We start from the raw sequence: 24,557 nt of genomic DNA, 5'->3' as shown, positions 1-24,557 counted from the left end.
AAAAAATAGGTCTAGGAGTATAGCCCAGAGGTAGAAGGGCTTCCAGGAACCCCAGTACCACAAAAAAAAAGCAAAAAAAAAAAAACTTTATTTAGCCGGGCATGGTAACGCACACTTGGAATCCCTGCGCTTGGGAGGCGGAGGCAGGAGGATTGTGCAGGTTCAAAGCCAGCCTTGCTGGCTTAAGAGACCCTGTTTCCACATAAAATATAAAAAATAGGTCTGGGAATGTAGCCCGCAGGTAGAAGGGTTTCATCCCCAGTACCACCAAACCAAACAAAACAAAACAAAAAAACCTTTCTTTAGCCAGGCACTGTGGTACACCCCTGTAATCCAAGCACTTGGGAGGCTGAGACAGGAGGGTCACAAGTTCAAGGGCAGCCTCAGCAATTTAGCAAGACCCTCAGCAACTTTGTAGACCCCGTTTCAAAATAAAAAATACAAAGGGTTGGTGATTTAGCTCAGAGATAAAGTGGCCTGAGTCGAGTCCTCAATACTAAAAACAAGCCTGGCACAGTGGCGCACGCTTGTAATCTCAGCATTCGGGAGGCTGAGACAGGAGGATCGTGGTTCACTGACAGCCTCAGCTGCTTAGTGAGGCCTTTTGCAACTCAGTGAGACCCTGTTTCAAAATAAAGAATACAAAATAGGGAGGGGGTGTAGCTTGGAGGTAGAATGCCCCCTGGGTTCCATCCCCAGTACTGCCTAAATAAATAAATATATACCAAACAGACAAATAACCCCTTGATTTCTTGATTTGCTGGATGCAGTGGCACTTTCCTGTAATCCCAGCTACTTGGAAGACTGAGGTAGGAAGATCACAGGCTGATGTGAGCAACGTATTGAGACCTAGTGTCGAAATTAAGTGGAAATGAAGACAAACGACAAAAAACCAAGGGCTGGGATATAACTCAGTGATTCAGTACTTACATAGCATGGATGAAGCCACAGTCTCCATCTCCAGTGTGGACAGGGTGGTGCTTAATTGTGTTAATGAAAATTGTATAATCTACCAGTAGGTTCAAAAGTATTAATAAAATACTTTGGATCCTTTCTGGGTTTCAGGTCATATAGTTTAATATTGTGTGTGTGTGTGTGTGTGTGTGTGACTGAAGATCGAATACCTTTGAGTTTTGAGCTCTACCCCACCCCGATTTGAGTTCTTATTTGGAAACAGGGTCTCCCTGGGTTGATGGGAAGAGTGTGGCTACTTGCTGAGGCTGTCCTCAAACGTTCTATCCTGTCTCAGCATCCCAAGTACTAGGATTACAGGCACATGCCTCTGTGCCCATGTGTTGCTTAAAGGATGAGTTGTTTGTTTGTTTTCCTTGGTCTTCATTAAAATAAAGCGAGACTGGCATAAGTGGATCAGGCTGGGTTGTTTTTCTTGGAAAACTTCCACCGCTCAGTTTAGGTTTCTCTCTATTTTCATTGACAACCTTCTGTGAAGTGATGGTGATTATTTCTACATTTAGCATAAAAATGCCCAAACAGTGTTCCTGATTCTCGATGTTACCTGCACTCTGCTGTCTAGAAATCCGCAGTTTCCTCTAAGGAATATGGCTCCAGCCTAAGCCAGGGGGAGGGCAGGGGCAGCCCACATTTGCTTGATCTGAGAGGAGGGTCCAGGGCTCTGTCCTGTCAACATTCTCACGGCTGGAATCCAGAACAACTGGCCACACCCACACAGCGCAGATGAAGATTTATTTGCTTGTAGTTCTGCAGATTTGCCGGGCGTGGTGGCGCACGCTTGTAATCCCTGCGCTTGGGAGGCAGAGACAGGAGGGTCATGCAGGTTCGAAGCCAGCCGCGCACACTGCCTTAGGAGACCCTGTTTCCAAATAAAAAAGTATACAAAATAGGTCTGGGAGTGTAGCCCGGAGGTAGAAGGGCTTCCAGGAACCCCAGTTACCACCAAAAAACAAAACAAAAAAAAAAACACCCATATTTCTGCAGATTTTAGAGTTTCAGTCCATGTCAGGCTGGGTTTGCAGAGCTCAGAATTGTGGTGGGAAGCAGAGAGAGAGAGCAAGGCTTTGCTCTCAACACAAATGCCAAAGCAAGAGAAAGAGAACAGGGGAGGAGGAACCTTAAATAATCTCTAAAACTAATCTCAGCAACCAAGTTTGGTTTCCAGCACTGCTGCCTTGAGTCCCTTGAGGGCTAGGGGACATTCTGATCCAAACCACGGCAGGTCGTAACTGCTTCTAGGCCTTTGGTCCAGTCTCCCTGTTTGACGTCTGCGTTCACCGCTCCTCTCTATACCTCGTGCCACCAGGTTCTAAGCTTGTTGGAGGGATTGGTGGTGAAATCAGGTCATTCCCAGTGTTCCCGGAATCTGACGGAAGATTCCATTAGTAGCCTATTCAGTTAGTTACCACTTGGCCATCTGCATCCCAGCCCACAACAGTGTGTGTGTGTGTGTGTGTGTGTGTGTGTGTGTGTGTGTGTGTGTGTTTTCTGGGTTTTTTTTGGTTGTTCTTGTGGATTTATTCATTAAAAAAAATCTCTTAGTGTCTCTTTAGTGGGTTTGAGGAGGGAATAAAAATAAAATATTAGGAGCTGGGCGTGGTGGCACACGCTTGTAATCCCAGCATTCGGGAGGCTGAGACCAGAGGATCGCAGTTCACAGACAGCCTCAGCTACTTAGTGAGGCCCTCCGCAACTTAGTGAGACCCAGTTTCAAAAATAAAGAATAAAAAAAATAGGGCAGAGTGTAGCTCGAAAGTCAAATGCCCCTGGGTTCCATCCCCAAACTCAACCAAAAAAAAAGAAAAAAAAAAAGATATTAGTCGTTCCCTCTGTTATCTTTACTTAGAAATCTATACTATTTCCTGCCGGGGTCCAGCCCTAGCATGAGTCGAGGTTCGTGTGTTGGTGATAGAGGAGCCGAGGTCGAATGAGAGAAGAATTGCCGCACGAGATCAATCTTCTCCATTTTATTCAGGATTTGTTACAACTTTTATACTTTCTTTTTTGGCAGAAAGGCAAGGGCATAGCCATGCACGCAGGATCTCCAAGGGCAGGAAAAGTTTTATTTTTTATAGAGTTTAGGGTAAGGGTGTCAGACTTTTTTTTTTTTTTTGTGGTACTAGGGGTGGAACCCAGAGGCTTTCTACCTCTGGGCTATACTCCCAGACCTATTTTATATTTTATTTGTAAACAGGGTCTCACTAAGTTGCTGAGAGCCTCACTCAGTAGCTGAGGCTGGCTTCGAACCCGTACGATCCTCCTGTCAGCCTCTCAAGCGCGGGGATTACAAGCGTGCGCCACCACGCCCAGCAGGGTGTCCGACATTTAAGCTATCATAGTATACTTTGTCTCACCTCACAAGGCTGACTCAAACCCAGTCTTAGACAGTGGCTCATACTAAGGTCAGTTTGAACTTAATGTTTGGCCCAATAACTTTATCCTTGGTAAAAAAATCTTTGCTGCCTGAGTCTCTCACAAGCCGCTGCCCATCAGTTTTAGTTATAATGTTTATACATAAAATTCCAATTACACATATTAATCCAAATAATCCTAAAATAATTTTTTGAAGAAAGGAATGCTAGACATACTTCATGGGGGACCTACGCTGTGCGGATCCCCTGATCGAGCTTTCTCAAGGTCTGCATGAGATGCTGTAGCAATTTCCGATGTCAATGTGGGTATTTCTTTGTGTGGATATACATGGTCTAAGTCATTTCCTAGCCAGGCATGGTGGCGCACGCTTGTAATCCCCGCACTAGGGAGGTGGAGACAGGAGGATCGCGCAGGTTCAAAGCCAGCCTTGCTGGCTTAAGAGACTCTGTTTCCAAATAAAAAATATAAAATAGGTCTGGGAGTGTAGCCTGGAGGTAGAAGGGTTCCATCCCCAGTACCACCAAAAATAAAAATAAAAATATAAAAAAAACCCTCATTTTCTATAGTTGTTTATAGTTTTCCCACGATCACACACATAAACTCTGTAAGACATCTTGAAACTAAATTTGTCAGCATTTCCTTGGGTATTTCTTAGGCTGATTTCTTTAGAGTGGAATCTGGATCAGAAAACACATGACAGGCTAAGCCGCTTGATATGTCTTGCTCTCGTGCTTCTAGAAGGGAACAATTTCTGCTTCCAGTTGCTCTTTATTAATGTGCCATTTCTCTTACATTTGCCAGTATTAGATGGACAATAAGTTGTATCTTCCTTGTCATTATCAAAGCAATTAAATGCTTTTTACATTTGGTTATTTATTTATTTATTTATTTATTTATTTATTTATTTATTTTGCAGTACTGGAGATGGAACCCAGGGACATTCTACCTCCGAGCTACACCCCCTGCCCTATTTTTTATTCTTTATTTTGAAACAGGGTCTCACTGATTTACAAAGGGCCTCACTAAGTAGCTGAGGCTGTCCGCAAACCGCGATCCTCCTGATTCAGCCTCCTGAATGCTGGGATTACAAATGTGCACCACCATGCCCGGCTTGAGTTTTTTTTTTAAATATAGAAGTTTCTAGATTTTATGTAGAAAAAAGGTCTACCTTTTTTATCTTAGAGTTTCTATTATTAATGCTTAAGCGTTTTTTTTTTTTTTTCTTTTTAGGTGCAATGGCACATGCCTGCAATTTCAGTATTTGGTTTGGGATGCTGAGACGGGAAGCACAGATTTGAGGCCAGGCTAAACTTACACCCTGTTTCAAAATAATAAATAAAATAAGGCTGTGTTGTATCTCAGAGGTAGAACTGCTCAGGGTTCAGTCCCCAGTACCACACATATAAAAATCATCCTTTTCTGCTTGGACATTAAATGACTATTCATCTGTATTTTCTTTTAATGCTGTTGTAGGTTTTTTTTTTTTAATATTGAAAGTTTCAGCTTATTTGAACTAATTTTGGTGAACATATGAACATGGTGGTGCACTTCTGTAATCCCAGCCTCTTGGGGCTGATTGTAGCAGAAGGATTGCAAGTTCAAGGCCAGCCTCAGCAAAATACCGAGGCCCCATGTGAGTGTAGCTCAGTGATAGAATGCTTGCCTAGCATGTGTGAGGTCCTGGCTTCAACCTCTTCTCACAAAGAGAGAAAAAACTAGGAATCTAAATGTAGAGTGTCATAAGTGAGTAGTCAGATATTCAGTGCTTTTTTTCATAATCTATTCTTGTGATTTGAAATGACATTTTAGTGTGTGTTTGCGCGCACGCGTGTGCGCACCTCAATTTAGTCTGGCTAAATTGATGAGGCTGCCCTCAAACCTGCCATCTTCCTGTCTCAGCCTCCCAAGTACTGGGTTCATGCTTGTAATCCCAGCGCATGGGAGGCTGAGACAGGAGAATCACACAGGTTTGAAGCCAGCCTCAGCTACTGAGTGAGGCTCTCAGCAACTTAGTGAGACCCTGTTTCCAAATAAAATATAAAAAAGGTCCGGAATATAGCTTGGTACCACGACAAAAAAAAAAAAAAGGTGTGTGCCACCATGCCTGACTGACTCTGTGTGTGTGTGGTGTGTGTGTTTCTGGAGATTGAACCCAGAGGCATTTTACCTCTGAGCCACACTTCCAGCCCTGTTTTCTTTCTTTGTTTCTTTCATTATTATTATTATTATTATTATTATTATTATTAATTTTATTAGTACTGGGAATGGAACCAGGGGCTTTCCAGGCTACACCCCCAGACCTTTTTTTTTTTTTAATGCAATACTGGGGATGGAACCCAGGGGCATTTTACCTCTTAGCGACACCCCTAGTGCTATTTTTTTAATTCTTTATTTTGAAACAGGGTTTCCCTGAGTTGCAAGGGGCCTCACTAAGTAGTAGCTGAGGCTATCCTCGAACCATGATCCTCCTGTCTCAGCCTCCCAAATAATGAGATTTCAAGCATGTGCCACTACATGGATTCCCCCAGACCTATTTTGTTTTATTTGGAAACAAGGTTTCACTAAGTTGCTGAAAGCCTCATTAAATAGCTGAGACTGGCTTCAAACCTGGGCAATCCTGTCTCAGCCTCCCAAATACTGGGATTACAAGTGTGCATCACCACGCCTGGCTTTATTCTTTATTTTGAAACAGGGCTTCACTAAATTGTTGAGGTTGAGGCTGGCTACAAACCTATGATTCTTCTGTCTCAAGTACTGAGACTACAAGCCTGTTCTACCACACCTGGCCCCCTAATCATGTCTTATATAGCCAAGAGAATAGAATGTGTTGTATATATATATGATGTATATGGCTGTAGACTGTTTCTGTGCTTAGTATTTTCTCTTGTGTTACTGTTGTACAATTGTAGTTTTACAATAGAGATCTAGTTGGGATTAATATCTACTCATGACATAATTTCAAGAAAATGTCTGGCTATCCATGTATCTATTTCTTTTTTTTTTTTTTTTTTTTTTTTTTTTGGTGGTACTGGGGTTCCTGGAAGCCCTTCTACCTCCGGGCTATACTCCCAGACCTATTTTATATTTTTGAAACAGGGTCTCTTACGCCAGCACGGCTGGCTTCGAACCTGCGTGATCCTCCTATCTCCGCCTCCCAAGCGCGGGGATTACAAGCGTGCGCCACCACGCCCAGCCATGTATCTATTTCTAATTGGAATAATCTAGTGAAAGCAACTTGGACTACCACTATTTGAAAACACCCTTGCAAATTTGAAGTTTCAGAGCTAAGGAAATGACTAAGCAGTAAGTTGGTTCCTGTGTTATTTTTTACATAGGCCTGACAGAATGAGATTAATTCAGAAGTTTTACCTACATCATTTGCTCCTGATTAAATGCATAACCCTAAGAGAAGGAACATGGGTGATTTTGGTCGGAAATCCTTTTATATAACTTTACTTCTGTTTTAAAAATCCTCCTGTAAGCCAGCATGGTGGCAGGCCTGTAATCCCAGTACTTTGGGAGCCTGGCAGAGGATCACAAGTTCGAGGCCAGTCTCAGCAATTTACCAAGACCCTCAGGAAGTTTGTGAGGCACTGTTCAAAATAAATATTATAATAGGACTGGAGCCTAGCTCAAAAGTAGAACATCCCTGGGTTCAATTTCTGGCACCCCCCCCCCGAAAAAAAAAACCCCGCAAACTCTAGTTTCTAAAATATAGGAATTATAGAAAGGTTCTCTTTCAGTAGGGCTGTATGGCTCTCTGCTGTAATGAGTAGTATATTCGTATATTCTTTAAGCTACAAACTAAACCTTTTTGTGTGTGTGTGGTACTGGGAATGGAACCTAGGGGCATTCCACCTCCGAGCTACACCCCCAGCCCTACTTTTTATTCTTTATTTTGAAACAGGGTCTCACTGAGTTACAAAGGGCCTCACTCAGTAGCTGAGGCTGTCTGTGAACCATGCTCTTCCTGTTTCAGCCTTCCGAACGCTGGGATTACAGGCGTGGGAGGCTGGCTTCGAACCTGCATGGTTCTCCTGTCTCCGCCTCCCAAGCACAGGGATTACAAGCATGTGCCACCACGCCTGGCTTATATATTATTTTTATATGTAAACTTTTAAACATTTTTCTGATTGCATGGTAATGCATGCTCATATAAACTAAACCATCAGAATGTTACAAAAGTGTACAGGATAGAAAGTAAAAGTCCTTAGCGACTCTGCCCTCTTGATCTCTTGATGTAACTGTTGCTAATAGATTGCTATTTATTACTCCAGATTTCTCTTTCGCTATGCTATAACATTTTTTATTATTAATGGTCATTTTTGTGATTATCATATGTATTTTCCTTTATAAAAGCAGGGCTATATTTTATATAATTTTACAACTTTTTTTTTTGCTTCACACTGTAGCACATATTTTCTTTGCCAGACAAAGGTATATACTTTTTTTTTTTTGGTGGTGGTACTGGGGATGGAACCCAGAGGCTTTCTATCTCTAGACTACGTTCCCAACCTATTTTATACTTTATTTGGAAACAGGGTCTCACTAAGTTGCTGAGAGCCTCACTAAGTAGCTGAGGCTGGCTTTGAACCTGTGGGATCCTCCTGTCTCAGCTTCCCAAGTGCAGGGATTATAAACCTGCGCCACCACGCTCGGCTCAGTGGATATCTTTTTTTTTTTTTTTTAATCTTTTTAATGTATTTCAGTATAGGGATATTTATTGTTGTGGTGGTGGTAGTACTTAGGGTTGAATCCAAGTGTGTTCTACCTCTGAGCTATACTCCCAGCCCTATTTTAGTTTTTATTTTGAAACAGGGTCTTACTAGGTTTTTGAGGGCCTAAGTTGCTGAGGTGGCCATGAACCTATGTTCTTCCTGTTCCAGCCTCCCAAGTACCAGAATTACAGGCGTGTGCCACCATGCCTGGCATCTTTTTATGTTTCTTCCTCATCTAAATTTCTTTTCTTTTCTTTTTTCTTTTCAGTACTGAAGGTTGAACCCAGGGGCATATTACCTCTGTGCTATATCCCCAGCCCAATTTTATTCTTTATTTTGAAACAGGGTCTCACTAAGCTGCGGAGGGCCTTACTAAGTAGCTGAGGCTTGCCACGAACCGGGATCTTCCTGTTTCAGCCTCCCAAGTACTGGAATTAGAAGCGTGCGCCACCACACACCCGGCTAACTTTCTTTTGTGATTCGTTTGATAGTTTTATATATATTTTAAGTTTAAGGCATTTTTTTGTTTCGGAAAAGTTTCTTCTCAGTAGTTTTAATGCTTATAGTGTTGGTTTCTCTCCTTTCTATTTTAGGATACCATGGCCAAGCGGAATACAGTGATAGGAACACCCTTCTGGATGGCTCCAGAAGTAATTCAGGAAATTGGGTATAATTGTGTGGCAGACATCTGGTCTCTGGGGATAACTGCCATCGAAATGGCTGAAGGAAAGCCGCCATATGCCGATATACATCCGATGAGGGTAAGGAAGTGGGCGGGGGGGTTGATCATCATTGGAAAGTTAGTTGAAGCTAGGCACGGTGGCACATGCCTGTAATCCCAGTACCTAGTTTCTAAACTAGAAAGGAGGAACACAAATTCAAGGCGAGCCTTCGCAACTTAGTAAGCCCTTATTTCAAAATAAAAACAAAAGGGGCTGGGGGTTTAGCTCACTTATATAGTACCACTAGGTTCAATTCCCAGCCCTGCCCTCCCCCAAACAACAACTGAAAAGAAAAAGAAAGTGACTTGGGTGGCTTACTTGGTTAGGTTCCAGATCATACGTTAACCATCTGCGTCTGACTGTTAAGTGTTGCTGTAAATGGTACACTTCCACTCACTAACTTAGTGTGATCCGCCCCGGTCCGCTCCAGAAGCTGAGCATTGACAGCTGCCCTGCAGAATATAGACCACAGAAGTGCTTAGTGTGACTTGTATAATTACATATAATTTTAATAGTTTAGACTCCTACATTTGAACACAATAATATCAACTGGAGTTGAGTAGAGCTTGCCTCATCTACGTAGGAACTTGATAAACTACACTGCATTTAAATCCCAGTATTTCAAAGAGTATGACTATTACTTACTGACTTGCCAATAAAGGGAAAACCACAGTTTGTGAAAAATAAAACTTTTTGCAATCTAAAAACCTTAGCTGGGCGTGACGATGCACGCTTGTCATCCCAGTCCTGGGGGGGCTGAGACAGGAGACTCACAGGTTCGCAGCCAGCCTCAGCTTCTTAGTGAGGCCTTCTACAACTCAGTGAGACCCTGTTTAAAAATAAAGAATAAAAAACAGGGCCGGGGGTATAGCCCAGAGGTAAATTGCCTCTGGATTCCATCCCCAGTACTGCAAAAAAAAAAAAAAAAAAAAAATCTAATAATATACCCACAACGTCCTCCACTCCTTCCTCTTCTGCCCCCAGAAGAGAGGGGTGCCTATCTTGTGGGCACACGAATAGCGCCTTTCTACTTTACGGAAATGAACTTGCCATTCATTCAGCCTCCATGATTCCTGTTGTGTCTCTAAATATAACACATCAATTATTAGAGTGTTTTCTCTAATATTTATGTTTGTTTATTTGTTTATTTATTTGGCACTGGAAATTGAACCCAAGGGCCTGCCACCTCTGAGCTATACCTCTGGCTCAATTTTATTTTATTTTGAAATAGAATCTCACTAAGTTGTTAAGGCTGGCCCTGAACCTTCAGTCCTCCTGCCTCAGCCTCCCAAGTACTGAAATTACAGGCATGTACCACCACACCTGTCTTCTAATGCTTTTTAAAAAATTCCTGTTCCTAACACCCAGCCTGGTTGTTTATTGTCTTTTTTCCTGCCTGCTCCCTGTAGCTGTTTAATCTTTTTTTTTTTCTTATGAAAAAAAGTCTGAATTTGTAAATTCTGGTGTGTTGAACTCCAGACTCTTCATCTGGAGGGTCTGTTCTCTCCTTCTCTCCACACCCCATCTCCTTTCATCGCGTCTCCACTGAAACGCGCTGTGTTGGCAGCCACTGCCAGGACCCACCTGGCCGCGCTTTTGTAAGAGCCCGCCTCGCCCTCTCAGGGTGCCACGGCTCACTTCCTTCCTCCCCAAGCCATTTCTTCCTTTTCTCTGATTAGGTTCTCTTGAGTCGTAGAATTATTTATTTATTTGCTTATTTATTTAATTGTGGTACTAGGAATTGAACCCAGAGGCATTCTTCCTATGAGCTACACTCCCAGCCCTATTTTATTTTTAGCTTAAAAACAGGGGCCGGGCGTGGTGGCGCACCCTTGTAATCCCTGCGCTTGGGAGGTGGAGACAGGAGGAGTGGGAGTGTAGATCTGGGAGTGTAGCCTGGAGGTAGAAGGGTTTCCAGGAACCCCAGTACCACCAAAAAAAAAACAAACAAACAAACAAACAAAAATCCCCCAACACACACACACACACACACACACACACACACACACACACACACCCCTAGCTTGCTAAATTGCTGAGGCTGGTCTTAGACCTGCCACTCTCCTGTGTCAGCCTCCTAAGTACCAGAATTACAGGCATGTGGTACCATGCCTGACTTGACGGTGTTTCCAAAAGCATTCATGTGCCTGAAGATAAGCTCCCCTCTCTTAGGGGGCAGAAGAGAAGAGAAGAGGACTTACTGGTCATATTTTCACATGTAAGGAACACAGTTATGCTTACTCGGGAGGGTTCCCCCCCCCCCCCAAACGGTGGCTCTTTCTTTATTGGAAACCTCAATAAATAATAGTCATATTTTTTGTTTGTTTTTGTGGTACTAGGGATGGAATCCAGGGCTTTCTACCTCTGGGCTACACTCTCACTCTCAGACCTATTTTTTATATTTTATTTGAAAACAGTGTCTCACTAAGTTGCCAAGAACATTACCAAGTAGCTGAGACTGGCTTCCTGCGCAATCCTCCTGTCTCAGCCTTCCAAGTTACTGGGATTACAAGTATGCACCACCATGACCAGCAATAATCATATATATATATATATATATATATATATATATATATATATAATAATTATTATTATTATTGCTGGTGTACTGGAGTTCCTGGAAGCCCTTCTACCTCCGGGCTACACTCCCAGACCTTTTTTTACATTTTTATTTTGGAAACAGGGTCTCCTAAGCCAGCGCGCGCGGCTGGCTTCGAACCTGCGCGATCCTCCTGTCTCTGCCTCCCAAGCGCGGGGATGACAAGCGTGGGCCACCACACCCGGCAATAGTCATATATTTTGAAATAGAATCTAATTGCAACGTAGTGGGCCAGCTCTTGTTTTCATTTCTTTCAAGTATGTTGATTTCGCTTCGCTCGGATGTTAATGACTCCCTGGTTGATTTGGGGACTTCTGGTTGAAGATCTTACTGCAAACACTGCTGACATTCAAAGGTAGTCTGACTTTGAAAAAGAAGGGAGCCCTGCATGATAGCGTTCACAGGTTCAAAGCCAGCCTAGCAACTTAGCGAGACCTTGTTTCAAAACAAAAAATATATAAAGAAGAGATAAAATGCTTCTGGGTTCAATCCTCAGTAACCACCCCCCCCAAAAAAAAAAATCTGACAGTTTTTGGGCTTATGTTATCTTTAGGATAAAGATACTAAAAAATGTTGCCTTTCTACTTTGAAAGGCAGCATAATGCACTTAGAGGAAGGGAGGAAGGAAAGAGCCCTGATCGATACTGTGAGGCTTAAGGGCTTTGACTGTGTATGAAGAGCCAGGCGTGCTGGCACAGGCTTGTATTTCAGTACTTAGGGGGCTGAGACAGGAGGATTTCAGGTTCCAGGGTAGCCTCAGTAACTTAGCGACACCCTGTTTCAAAAATAAAATAAAACAGGGCTAAAGGTAGAGTGTCTCTGGGTTCCATCCCCAGTGCCACCAAACACATAACAAAACAACTGCACATGAGACGGGGAAAGGCCGGGAAAGAAACCTTTCAGGTTCTTCCGTTGCTGGACTTCGAGATGCTTAGGCTTGGAGGTTCTGAGACCGTGGTTGGAATTTGGAAGGGCCTTTCCAGTGGAAAAGAGAAAAATCATTTTACCAAGCTTCACCTATATTTCCAGTCATATTTTTATTAGAGCATCATTCCTATTTTTTATCTTGTGTCTTTGTTTGTTTGCTTGCTTAACTAGGCGATCTTCATGATTCCGACAAACCCTCCTCCTACATTCCGGAAGCCGGAGCTGTGGTCAGATAATTTCACGGATTTCGTGAAGCAGTGTCTGGTGAAGAGCCCCGAGCAGAGGGCCACGGCCACGCAGCTCCTGCAGGTACGGGTGGCCCCGGCGCAGCGCCCCTCCGTTTCACTCCCAGGCTGACCCCAAAACGCTGTTAGCCACAGCGCGGAGGTAGTAAGGAAGTGTAAGACATTCTGAGCCTTACGGAGGTTTGGCTCTCTTAGAGTTAAAAAGAATCTTAACTCACTGAACAAAACAACGAGAGCGCGGACTGAGAGCGCGAGCGCTGCCGCGTGCCGGGCGCTCCTCACGTCGTGCCACTCGGTCCTCGCGTGGATGCCGGGAAGGGCGGCCGTCATCTCAGTTCATAGGAGAGAAACTGCGGGCGTAGAGAGAGAGCTCACTCAGTCACTCAGCTCGTAGCCAGCCGTGGCGGCGCACACCTGTAATCCAGGACCTGGGAGGCCGAGACGGGAGCCCCCAGGTTTCTAGGGCAGCCTCCGCAAAATAGCAAGGCTCTCAGCAACCTAGCAAGACCATGTTTGTTTCAAAAAAGTAAATAAACCAAAAATAAAAAGAAAACAAAAAATAAATTTAAAAAGAAAACTAAAACAAAAACAAGAAAAGGCTGGGAGTGTACCTGCCTCATATTTGAAAGATGAAGCGCTGTATGTGTGACTTTGAACTCGCTTTACCCATACTGAAAATGGTATAGTATGGATTTGCTAAGCATCTGCGAATTGGGTTCAGCCAGGGTCTTTCAACCATTTTAGACCCAATGCCCCCTCCCCTTTTTTTTTGCAGCTCTGGGATGGAGCCCAGGGGCATTTGACCTCCGAGCTACACTACCCTTCCCTATTTTCTATTCTTTATTTTGAAACCGAGCCTCACTGAGTTGCAGAGGGCCTCACTAGGTAGCTGAGGCTGCCCGCGGACCACGATCCTCTGGTCTCAGCCTCCCAAATGCTGGGATGACAAGCGTGCGCCACCACGCCGGCTCCAATGCCCCCCTTTGACAACCTATATATAATTTCTCATGATTTTTCTGGAATGAAATTCATAGGTGAAATTATTTATGCCATAATTTAAAAAGAATCAATATTATCTGTGCTATAATAGAGAAATAAAAAGGTAATGATTTATAATAAAACAATATGTGTGTCAGCGTAGAATTGCTCCCGTTTGGCTCAACTTACAGAAATACCTATAGAGGTACCTGTCACTCACATCATGGATGAGCGTAGATTCAAGAGCAGTAAAGTCAGAAACTATTCCACTCAACAAGTGCAAGAAAATGAATGGGTAGGACACGAGCATAAAACTGATGTGAAGTGGTGAGGCCAGACTTACCTGTATCTGATAAGGGAAGGAGGGAAAGGACCTCGTGCTGTCCAGGTAGAGACAGTGAGGCAATCGGATATTCTTGCTAATGACTTAGGTTTCGTTTCTGAGTGTGTTGCCAAGCCAAATTCTTTTCCTGCCTGGGTGGGGTACCAACAGAGTTGTGTGGAAAAGCATCTGCTGTGTTGGAATCCCACCACCTCGAGGCATCTTTTCAACTTGGGTGTATTTGTGAAGGCCATAGAGACCGTATACTTTGATGGGTGCTGGGGAACAGAGCGCGGATTGCTGAGGGGAGAAGCACAGGGTGCCGTCAGAGTTAGTGTGTCAAACCACAGGCAACCCCTCAGAAGATCCCCACGTGTAACTGTTGTGGCATAGGTTTCTTAATATTGTACTGTAAACATAAGCAACAAAAACACAAGATGGTATTAATATTAACAACTTTAAAGCAGTTTTTAATGAAGGAAATCCGGCCCTGTTCTTGGGTTTCAAGCACCTTTGCTGATTGGTATTTGGGTCTGTATTTGTAGCACTGTGTTCAGTTTAGTAATTTTGCAACAATTGCACTTTTGTGCTAAAGTCCTTTTTACTTAATATGTAGTTGGAGATTCTAGAGTACATTGAATAAAAAGAGTAGTGGGGATGAGTGAATTATGCATTAACTTCCAAACAGTGTCTTCTCCATAGCCGGGCGCGGTGGCGCACGCTTGCCATCCCAGCATTCGGGAGGCTGAGACCGGAGGATCGCGGTTCGCGGCCAGCCTCAGCTACTTAGGCCCTCTGCAATTCAGTGAGACCGTATTTCAAAATAAAGAATAAAAAAATAGGGCAGGGGATATAGCTTGGAGGTCAAATGCCCCTGGGCTTCATCCCCAGACCCAGAAAAAAAAAAAAAAAATCAACCACCCAGTGTCTTTATTTAAGCCCCTCAAGTGGATTCCACATCACTTGACATTTTTCATATCTCTTGAAAAAAAAAATGTAGTAATTGTTAAAGTGTACTGCGTACCCTGAGACATTTGAACGATGCGCAGAATGTGCCGCGTTTCTTGTCGTGCAAAATGCCTCAAACGTCACAGGATTGCTTGTTCCGTGCATCCCATTCCGTGCCAGATGTGCTCTCCAAACGGTGTGACGATAGTGGGTGCCAAACACATTTACAACACCCCCCTAAGGAGCGGCGCCGCACCACTGAGAGTCTCTAGATTGACTGAGCAGGATAAAAAAGATGGGCAAAGTCTGGGTGTACATCTGCCTACCCAGTTATAAAAGGAGCATGATGTAATAAAAGGAAAGACTAATCAGTTGATTGATTCACCAGAGATGATCAGGTACAACTGTGTGCTAGGTAGTGCAGGGGCCCTGTCACTATGAGCGTCTCCACCGTCTCTACTCTCCTGTTTAAGCACCCGTTCGTCAAGAGTGCCAAAGGAGTGTCAATTCTGCGGGACTTAATTAACGAGGCCATGGATGTGAAGCTGAAACGCCAGGAAGCCCAGCAGCGGGAGGTGGACCAGGAAGACGAAGAGAACTCGGTGAGTGGCAGGAGGACGTTGCTGTGGCTCAGGGGTTAGTGCTCGTCAGTTCCTGATTGTCGGGATCGGTGACTTGGGTGGGCGATGTCGGACAGCCCGGAGCCGTAGATCTTCTTCTTTTTTTTTTTTTTGGTGGTACTGGGGTTCCTGGAAGCCCTTCTACCTCCGGGCTACACTCCCAGACCTATTTTTACATTTTTCTATTTGGAAACAGGGTCTCCTAAGCCAGCGCATGCGCCTGGCTTCGAACCTGCACCATCCTCCTGTCTCTGCCTCCCAAGCGCGGGGATGACAAGCGTGCCCACCACGCCCGGCTTCGTAGATCTGGCAGGACTGTGTCCTGACCCGGACCAAGGCTGTGAGAGGAGGCTTGCTGAATCTGTCCTTGTTCTCTCCCTACTGCTTCCTAAAATGTGTGTGTGGTGTGTGTACTGGGGACTGAACCCGGGGGCATTCTACCTTCGAGCTACAGCCCCAGCCCTTTTTATTTATTTATTTTTATTTTTTTTGAAACAGGGTCTCACTAGGTTGCTCAGAGCCTCGTTGTGTTGCTGAGGCTGTCCCCAAACTGCAGTCATCCTGTCCCAGCCTCCCAAGTACTAGGATTACGCATTTAAATTCTAATATTTGGCCCCCGTATCTTTTATTCAATTTAGATTTTTCTTTTGAGAGAATGCTCAGGTTTTGAGAGTTGGTTTTTCTAAACCATTTGGGTAGTCTAGGATTCATGCTTAAGATAAAGTTTTTATACGTACAGATTCCTTCACAGCCCTGAGATTTCAAGGGTGCTCTTGTCAGCTCCTTAGATCTGTGTTGCAAGACTCCAATAGGGGAGAGGAAGAGATCCTTGGGATGATAAATGTGCTATCAAGTGGGTAAATTCCTCATCATCTGGGGTTAAATAAGAGTACTTTCAATTCTACAAGGTGAGTTTAGGACTTGAAGAAGTGTCAGATTCAGAATTAGTTGCACCAAGATGGGTAATAATAATTCAGAAAACCCAGCCTTTTGATCAGGTTAGTCCCATTTTGAGCTTTTTGTCCTTTCCCAGGAAGAAGATGAAATGGATTCGGGCACGATGGTTCGCGCGGTGGGAGACGAGATGGGCACCGTCCGAGTCGCCAGCACGGCCAGCGATGGGAGCAACACGATGATTGAGCATGACGACACCTTGCCGTCACAGCTGGGCACCATGGTGATCAATGCTGAGGACGAGGAAGAGGAAGGGACCATGAAAAGTAAGGCTCTGCCGAAACCCACGGCACGTGCGCTGCAGGGCCCCGTGTGCGGGCTCGGCCCAGTCCTGTCCGTTCCATGGCTGTGGAGGTTTTACGTTGGACGGCTCTGGGGCGGGAGCTCTGGGAGGCGGAATCTGGCACATGAAAGCGGAGGCAAGAAAGTACCAACAGCGAGAAGGAATTTTGCTTTTGAACCCAAGTAGCCATTCTATCACGGACTGTTGTCCTTGAAGGTTCCTCTGGGGAGGCGAGCACATACCTTATGATGCATTAGCCACTAAAATGTAATGAAATCCTGACCTGCTCATCATGCATATCTTCATTCCATTTTCATGATAGTTTGCGTGCCTAATTCAGTTGACCAACACTCAGTCAATTAAAGATGACCGTGCAGTTGAAAAGTTGTTTCACATCCCGTGCAGAGAACCCACCTCTGCTCTTTGATGTGGTTAATCTTTTTGCTTATGACTAAAGCACACTGCTCTGTGTTCCGCCATGCTCTCCTCCGATCTTCAGCTCTTGGCCTTCCCCTTGTTCTGGGCATCACAGACCAGCTCACAGAGGAAAGAGAAATGAAAATCAGTGGGTGGGGCAGGTACAGTTTAGTCTAAACTTTTTTTTTTGTACTGGGGATTGAACCCAGGGGCATTCCACCTCTGAGCTATACCACCCAGCTCTATTTTATTTTTTTAATTTTGAAACAGGGTCTTGCTAGGTTGATGAGAGTCTCAGTACTTGCTGACGCTGTCCTTGAACCTGCAATTCTCCTATCTCAGCCTCCCAGCGTAAACTTTGCATAGGTATAAAGTATTAAGTTTTCTATGATCTTTTTATCATCTTTTTTTCCCTTTTTAAAATGTAAAAGCCTTTCTTCTAAACTAGGGATCTACAAACCATGGTCATTGGGACAATCTGCCAGGCATAGTGGCACATGTCTGTAATTCCAGGACTTGAGAGTCTGAGACAGGAGGATTACAGGTTCAAGACCAGCCTCAGCATTTAACTAGACTCTCAGCAACCTAGTGAGAATTTGTTTCAAAACAAACAAACAAAAAAAAGGGTTGGGAGTGTAGCTTGGAGGTAGAATGCCTCTGGGTTCAATCTGGGTGCCACAAAAAACAAAAATACAAATATGGGCCAAATCTGGCCCTGGGCCCACTTTTGGTAAAGTTTTATTGAAACACAGCCATGCCCATTCATTTATGTGTTGTCTGTGGCTGCCTTTGTGCCACAAAGGCAGAGTTGAGTAGGTGTGAGAGAGCATTGCCCCCAAAGCCTGAAATCTTTGCTATCTGGCCCTTTTAAGACAGAAAAAGCTATCTAGCCCCTGTTCTAGACCCTCTGCTTTGTGACTGAACGATTTATTCAGGGAATTTTTCCTCAGTGCCTTCTGTTTTTCAAACACTTTGCTAGGTGCTGAAGACAACAGGGATTGAAGAAGCAGTCTGCCCTGAAGGAACTCACTTCATAGAGGAAAGACCATTGGTTACAATTTAGGGTCTGAAGTGAGTTCTAGCACAGAGCTAATCTGAGGTCATCATCAAAGCAGGGGGAAGAGAACTTAACTTGGACTGGGGTTTACCAAAAAAGTCCCTGGAGGGCAAAGGAGGAAGGCTGGCAGCACATGGGAGGACAGAGATACTCCAGCCACAGGAGCAGATAGGAGACCCCAGGCAGAGGGCTAAGGTCAGGGGCTGCAGGTGGCTGGTATGGTTGCAGGGGAAGGTTCTCCGGTATGCCCTTTAATTTTATAGTTTTCTTTTAGGTTATGATCTCTCTTTTTAAAATCAGCTTCTGTGTTTTCAAAGGGAAAGTATTTTCTTTCTGTTTTGGGGCCCAGACTCATGGCTACTTGGTTTCTGGTCAGAATTGCGTTGATGATGGGATGGTCCCTTTGGAGGCTGTGTGAATTGACGTGACCTTGCTGGAATGCAGCTGCAGCGAGAGTTTCAAATGTTTGGCTCAGTAAATTTACTTTAAGGAATCTGGTCCAAGAAAATAACTATAGATGTAGAAACATTATATTCAAGAATGTCTCCAAACATGTTACTTATAGTTGTAAAAAAGAAAATCTGGATTAAATATTCAGTAGCGGATGATTGGTCAAATAAATTGTGATAAATCCATAGGATAATACTGTAATACTGTTTCCTTTGACAAATTTTTTTTTTTTTTTTTTTTTTGGTGGTACTGGGGTTCCTGGAAGCCCTTCTACCTCTGGGCTACACTCCCAGACATATTTTATACTTTTTTTATTTGGAAACAGGGTCTCATAAGCCACCTCGACTGGCTTTGAACCTGAGCGACCCTCCTGTCTCCGCCTCCCAAGCGCGGGGATTACAAGCGTGCGCCACCACGCCCAGTTAAAAATTTTGTTTTTAAGAACACAAAGTGAACTGGAGAAGTTCTTGTACAGTGAGAAAAGGAATCAAACTTATTGCATGACTACAGTCTTATAAATGTAAAAAGATTAATATATGAATTGAGAAAAGAAAAAGGAAGGGGGAAAAAAGCTAGAGGGAAATAAATATTGAAAGTGGCTGATCTGTAGCACACAACTCCCGTTAACTGAGGAGGCCGAGGCAGAAGGATCACAAGTTTGAGGCCAGCCTGGGTAATTTAGTGAGAATTTTCTCAAAACGAAATTTAAAAAGAGCTGGAGCGTAACTCGTCGTTTTCCGGCATCTTCTCTAACAGTTGACATTGCCAGGCCTCTTGCCGTTCTTGAGAGGTGCAGATGTTCACTTTCATAAAATATTTAAGACATATAAAACAAATAGAGAATACAGTAGTCTTTATGTGTACGTAAGAAATTAAAACCTTACAGAAGAAGTGTTTACTCTGTGTCCCTTTTTTGGTTGTGTTCCTCCCCTGACTTTACCGCAAGTGAAACTGTTCTGTAGCTCTTCCTCTTGGGTTTATTTATTCTGTTTTTCTAGCCTTTTTTTTTTCTTTTTTTCTTTTTTTTCGGTACTGGGGATGGAACCCAGGGGCATTATACCTCCAAGTTACACTCCCAGCCCTAGGTTTTAGTCTTTTTATTTTGAAACAGGGTCTCACTGAGTTGCGAAGGGCCTCGCTAAGTAGCTGAGGCTGTCCGTGAACTGTGATCCTCCTGTCTCAGCCTCCCGAATGCTGGGTTTATTAGCACGCACCACCATGCCCGGCTAGCCTTTTGGTTTCTTTAAACCTTAACGTACTACCTTAAAACAGTGCCCCGTAACTGTTGGTATGTGATGTTGATGTGTATGGATTATTTTTGTCAGTTATATTTTTAATTTCGTTGTGTTTAGAACAGGAGGGGAGGCTTCTAGGACTCCAGTCTTCTTTTTGTTTTTTTGGTACTGAGGATTGAACCCAGAGTCATTCTACCTCTGAGCTGCAACCTATTTTATTTTTATTTTGAAATAAGTTCTCACTGAGTTGCTGAGGGCTTTGCTAAGTTGCTGAGACTGGCCTCCAGCCTGTGATCCTCCGGTCTCAGCCTCCCAAGAACTGGGATTATAGACGTGAGTCACCAGTTCAGTCTTTATTGTCTGTAGAAATCATGTGTTCTGTATTTTATGAGGAAATGGCTTCAGAGAGGTTGTTACTTGTTCGTGGTTGCATGGCTATGACGGTATGGACCTGGGAGTTGGAAGCAGTCCAGAGTCTGCTTTTTTCAGTCCACTGGACTTCTCATTTATTTTGGTTGCCTACACTTATGTTCATAGATATTAGATTCATAGTGTAAACTAATCAAAATTAATGGTAACTCTGGGGCTATCTTCCAGTGAGATTCCGGGGATGTCCTTTTGATTTTGATACAATTATTTATTAAATACATTATTTATTTTACTCAGGATAAGTGTTATAACTACTAATAACAATTATTAGTGATTAGGCACTTACTATATACCAGGTACTGTGCTTAGTCCTTTATAAACAGTTCACAAAATTAATCCTCATAGCCAAGCTCGTGTGGTCAGTATAACCACGCCCCACTTTATAGCCATTGAAGCTGAGTTGCAAAGAGATTAAGTGATTTGCTTGTGATTACATAATGAGTAGTAGAAGAGATTTCAGCCCAGATATTCTCAACCAATACATTGCTCCCCGCAGAGCCCCGCTGACTGAGTGGTGGGGACCAGGACTCAGGCGATGCTACAAGGCTTGTTGGTAAGTCTTAGCCTGTAGCAGTAGCAGTATCTTTGCCAGTTCTTCCAGTAACTGACTACGCGTGTCCACAGGATTTCCAGAAGGAAAGGGCAGGTGGTTTTCAAAGGGGTGTGCCTCTGGCAAGCTAATGCTGTTTGATGTATGAGAGAATGTTTTGGATTCAGATATGTAAATAAACTATAAGGAGTCAGATTGCAGTTGAAAAGAAGGGACTAAGTGCGGTGAGATTTGATGTCGTCTAAGCCGTTTTAGGACACCTGTTAAGAACCATGTAAGTAAACTGTGGCCAGCACTACTCTGAAAACCTGGGGGTAAAATAGCCTGGAGATGGAGATTTAGGAAGGCCTCTTCTATTTATCTAGATATGTTTTTCTGTCTCTTGCTTTTTATTTTAAACAGTGCAGGGGTGCAGGGGAATCAAATCCGGGGCCTTGTACATGTTAGGCAAGTTCTCTACCGTGTGTGTTTGTGTGTGTGTGTGTATATGTGTGTGTGTGTGTGTGTGTGTGTGTGTGTGTGTGTGTGTGTGTGTTACTGGAGATTGAACTCTGGGGTGATCTACTGCTGAGCTACATCTATTTTATTTAGGCCTTGCTAAGAGGTAGAGCCTGGCCTTGAACCTGCGATCCTCCTGTTTCAGCCTCTCAAGTACTGGGTCACAGTTATGCACCACATTGCCCTCCAAGAATACTGTGCAGGGAGAAGACTGGAGAGGGCTTGTCCTTGTTAGGACCATGCGTTCTCCGAGCCAGCAGAGGGCGCTCTGGAACAGGTTGTGAGTTTAAGTTCTTCCCATCCCAGTTCACAAATTCCCTGATAGACTTTATTCTAAAGCAAGACCTTTGCTTATTCATTTAAAAATATATTTTAAGTAACCACAGCAACACTGGTTCAGCGTCCTTATTTAGTTAAGAAGTTGGATACCTCATACTTGATCAAGTCCAGTTTCAAGATTGAAGCCAGCCAGAGCATCTCAGAAGTGACTGTCCTCTTCCTGGCTCCTTGGTGCACCTTTAGCAGAGTCGGCACCTTTCCTGCAGCTGGAGACCAGGCGTGTCATTTTGAAACTGTCACCAGCTTAAATAGCCCTAACCAAGTAATTGAATAAATATTAAAACTAAAGCTAATAATCTGTATACAAAATTGGTTTGGGAAAAGTCATTTTAGTATAAAAATAAATATTAATAATGACATTTACAGCCTTTGTTGCCTGGTCTCTTCAGGATGGGGTGGTGGAGGTTGACCCAGGGCCTTGTGCGTGCTCATCCTCTTATTTTTTGCTACTTGAAATTTATGTCACCACTCTCCCGTATAACTTGTGTGTGTGTGTGTGTGTGTGTGTGTGTGTGTGTGTGTGTGTGTGGTACTGGGGATGGAACCCAGGGGCGTTTCTACCTCTGAGCGAAACTCCCAGCCCTATTTTTTTTAATTCTTTATTTTGAAACAGGCTCTCACTGAGTTGCAAAGGGCCTCACTAAAGTAGCAGAAGCTAGCTGCCGACCCATATCCTCCTGTCTCAGCCTCCCAAATGCTGGGATTACATGCGTGCACCACCATGCCCGGCCTGTGTAACTTTTAAGTGTATCAGCTATTGTAAAATGCCACCAGGATTTTGACTTAATTATGTTGAATACATAAACTAATTAGGCAAATTTGCCATCTCTTTGATGTTTTCTTCCTATTTGTGAATATGGTTTCTCTTTCAAACCTTTTTTTCTTTCTTTCTTTCTTTTTTTTTTTTTTTTTTTTTTGCAGGTCTGGTGATGGAGCACAGGGACATTTGACCTCTGAGCTCCCCCCTGCCCTATTTTTTATTTTATTTATTTATTTAATTTTTTGGTGGTACTGGGGTTGGAACCCAGGGGCTTTCTACCTCCAGGCTATCCTCCCAGACCTATTTTATATTTTGATTTGGAAACAGGGTCTCACTAAGTTGCTGAGAGCCTCACTAAGTAGCTGAGGCTGGCTTCAAACCTGTGTCATCCTCCTGTCTCAGCTGCCCAAGCACAGGGATTACAAATGTATCCACCACACCCAGCCTTTATTCTTTATTTTGAAACAGGGTCTTACTAAGTTTCAGACGGCCTCACTAAGTAGCTGAAGTTGTCCTCTGGTCTCAGCCTCCCAAATGCTGGGATTACAAGCTGTGCCACCACGCCCAGCTTTACAAACACCTTTTGAGGACCTATTACTTGGGACTAAACCCTGGAGCATTCTTCCTCAAAGCTATATTCCCAGCTCTTTTTATCAGGGTCTTGCTGAATTGCTGAGGCTAGCCTTGAACCTGCAATCCTCCTGCCTAGCCTCTCAAGTACTGGAGTTATAGGTGTGGGCCACCAAACCTGCCTCAACACCTTCTTAACGAAAGCTAATTTTTCCTGTATTCTCTTGATCATTACCAAATCAAGTGTAATAACTAGAGCTAAAATGAGGATGTTTAGTTCTAAACTAGAGGGAAAAAGAATCTAAGCATTTATTTTTATTTATTTATTTATTTATTTATTTATTTATTTATTTATTTATTTATTGGTGGTACTGGGGTTCCTGGAAGCCCTTCTACCTCTGGGCTACACTCCCAGACCTATTTTATATTTTTATTTGAAAACAGGGTCTCTTAATACAGTGCGGCTGGCTTCAAACCTGCGCGATCCTCCTGTCTCCACCTCCCAGGCGCGGGGATTACAAGTGTGCGCCACCAGCTCGGCAGAATCTAAGCTTTTAAAAGCATTATTAAAAATATTCTATAGGCCGGGCGTGGTGGCTCACGCTTGTAATTCCCCCGCTTGGGAAGTGGAGATAGGAGGATCGCGCAGGTTTGAAGCTAGCTGCACTGGGTTAAGAAACCCTGTTTCCAAATAAAAACACATAAAAATAGGTCTGGGAGTGTAGCCGGAGGTAGAAGGGTTTCCAAGAACCCCAGTACCACCAAAAAAAAAAAAAAAAAAAAATATATATATATATATATATATATGTATTTGAAATATATATTTGAAAGCAAATATATATTAATATATATTTGAAAGCAAAAAGAATTTGTTGTTTTTAGAGGCAAAGATTATCAACAAAGAAATTTTGGAGCAACTGAGATAGCTTGTAATATAGCTTGTAATGCACAGATGGGTAGTTGGCAGTTGGCAGATAAGTGCTTTTGCCCCCATGAGAAGACGACAGGGCAGAGGAGGTCGTGCAGCAGTTGAGTGCGGCGGCGGAAGGCGCAGTGGTTCTCCCTCGGGGACTCAGCGGCTCTGAGCCACTGGTCTGGTCCTCACTGCGTTTCTGTGGTGTGTGCACAGCGGCCGATCCCCGCTCCTCGTGGGCTCCCAGGAGACAGCGTGGACTCATGGCAGGGCTGTCCCGACTCAAGCCTTTCCAGGCCAACCCTGTGAACTGAATGGAGCGAGTAGACGCCTTCTCCTTCACACTTGCCCTTAGTTCATAAAACTCTAATTTGCCCCAGCATTCGGGAGGCTGAGACAGGAGGATCGTGGTTAACAGACAGCCTCAGCTACTTAGTGAGGCCCTCTGCAACTTCATGAGACCCTGTTTCAAAATAAAAAATAGGGCTGGGGGTGTAGCTCGGGGGTAGAATGCCCCTGGGTTCAGTCCCCAGTACCGCAAACAAAACAAACAAAACCTAATTTGCCCCTTCAAGTAACAGTCATGTTAATCTCTTTGAAATAGAATTTTAAAACACAGCGGCATAAGCTAGGGCAGCTCAGAAATATGATTTCGATACATTACTGTGATGTATTATG

The 24,557-nt window shown here is 43.7% G+C and overlaps 1 protein-coding gene across 1 annotated transcript in view; it reads left to right on the top strand.

Moving 5' to 3' along the window:
- STK4 (serine/threonine kinase 4) overlaps positions 1–24,557 on the top strand; it is a gene marked incomplete at both ends in the record, with an annotated part of 106,851 nt that overhangs the window by 30,800 nt on the left and 51,494 nt on the right. Inside the window, 4 exons of the mRNA XM_080716768.1 lie at positions 8,657–8,824; positions 12,483–12,620; positions 15,278–15,406; positions 16,458–16,644. Coding sequence (XP_080572894.1) covers positions 8,657–8,824; positions 12,483–12,620; positions 15,278–15,406; positions 16,458–16,644 — 622 coding nt within the window. The remainder of the gene's footprint in view (positions 1–8,656; positions 8,825–12,482; positions 12,621–15,277; positions 15,407–16,457; positions 16,645–24,557) is intronic.

This window comes from Muscardinus avellanarius, assembly GCF_963383645.1.
Source record: "Muscardinus avellanarius genome assembly, chromosome: 19".
NCBI lineage: Eukaryota > Metazoa > Chordata > Mammalia > Rodentia > Gliridae > Muscardinus > Muscardinus avellanarius.
The sequence above is the reverse complement of the archived record's forward strand: the minus strand, read 5'-3'. Positions and strand labels throughout refer to the sequence as shown.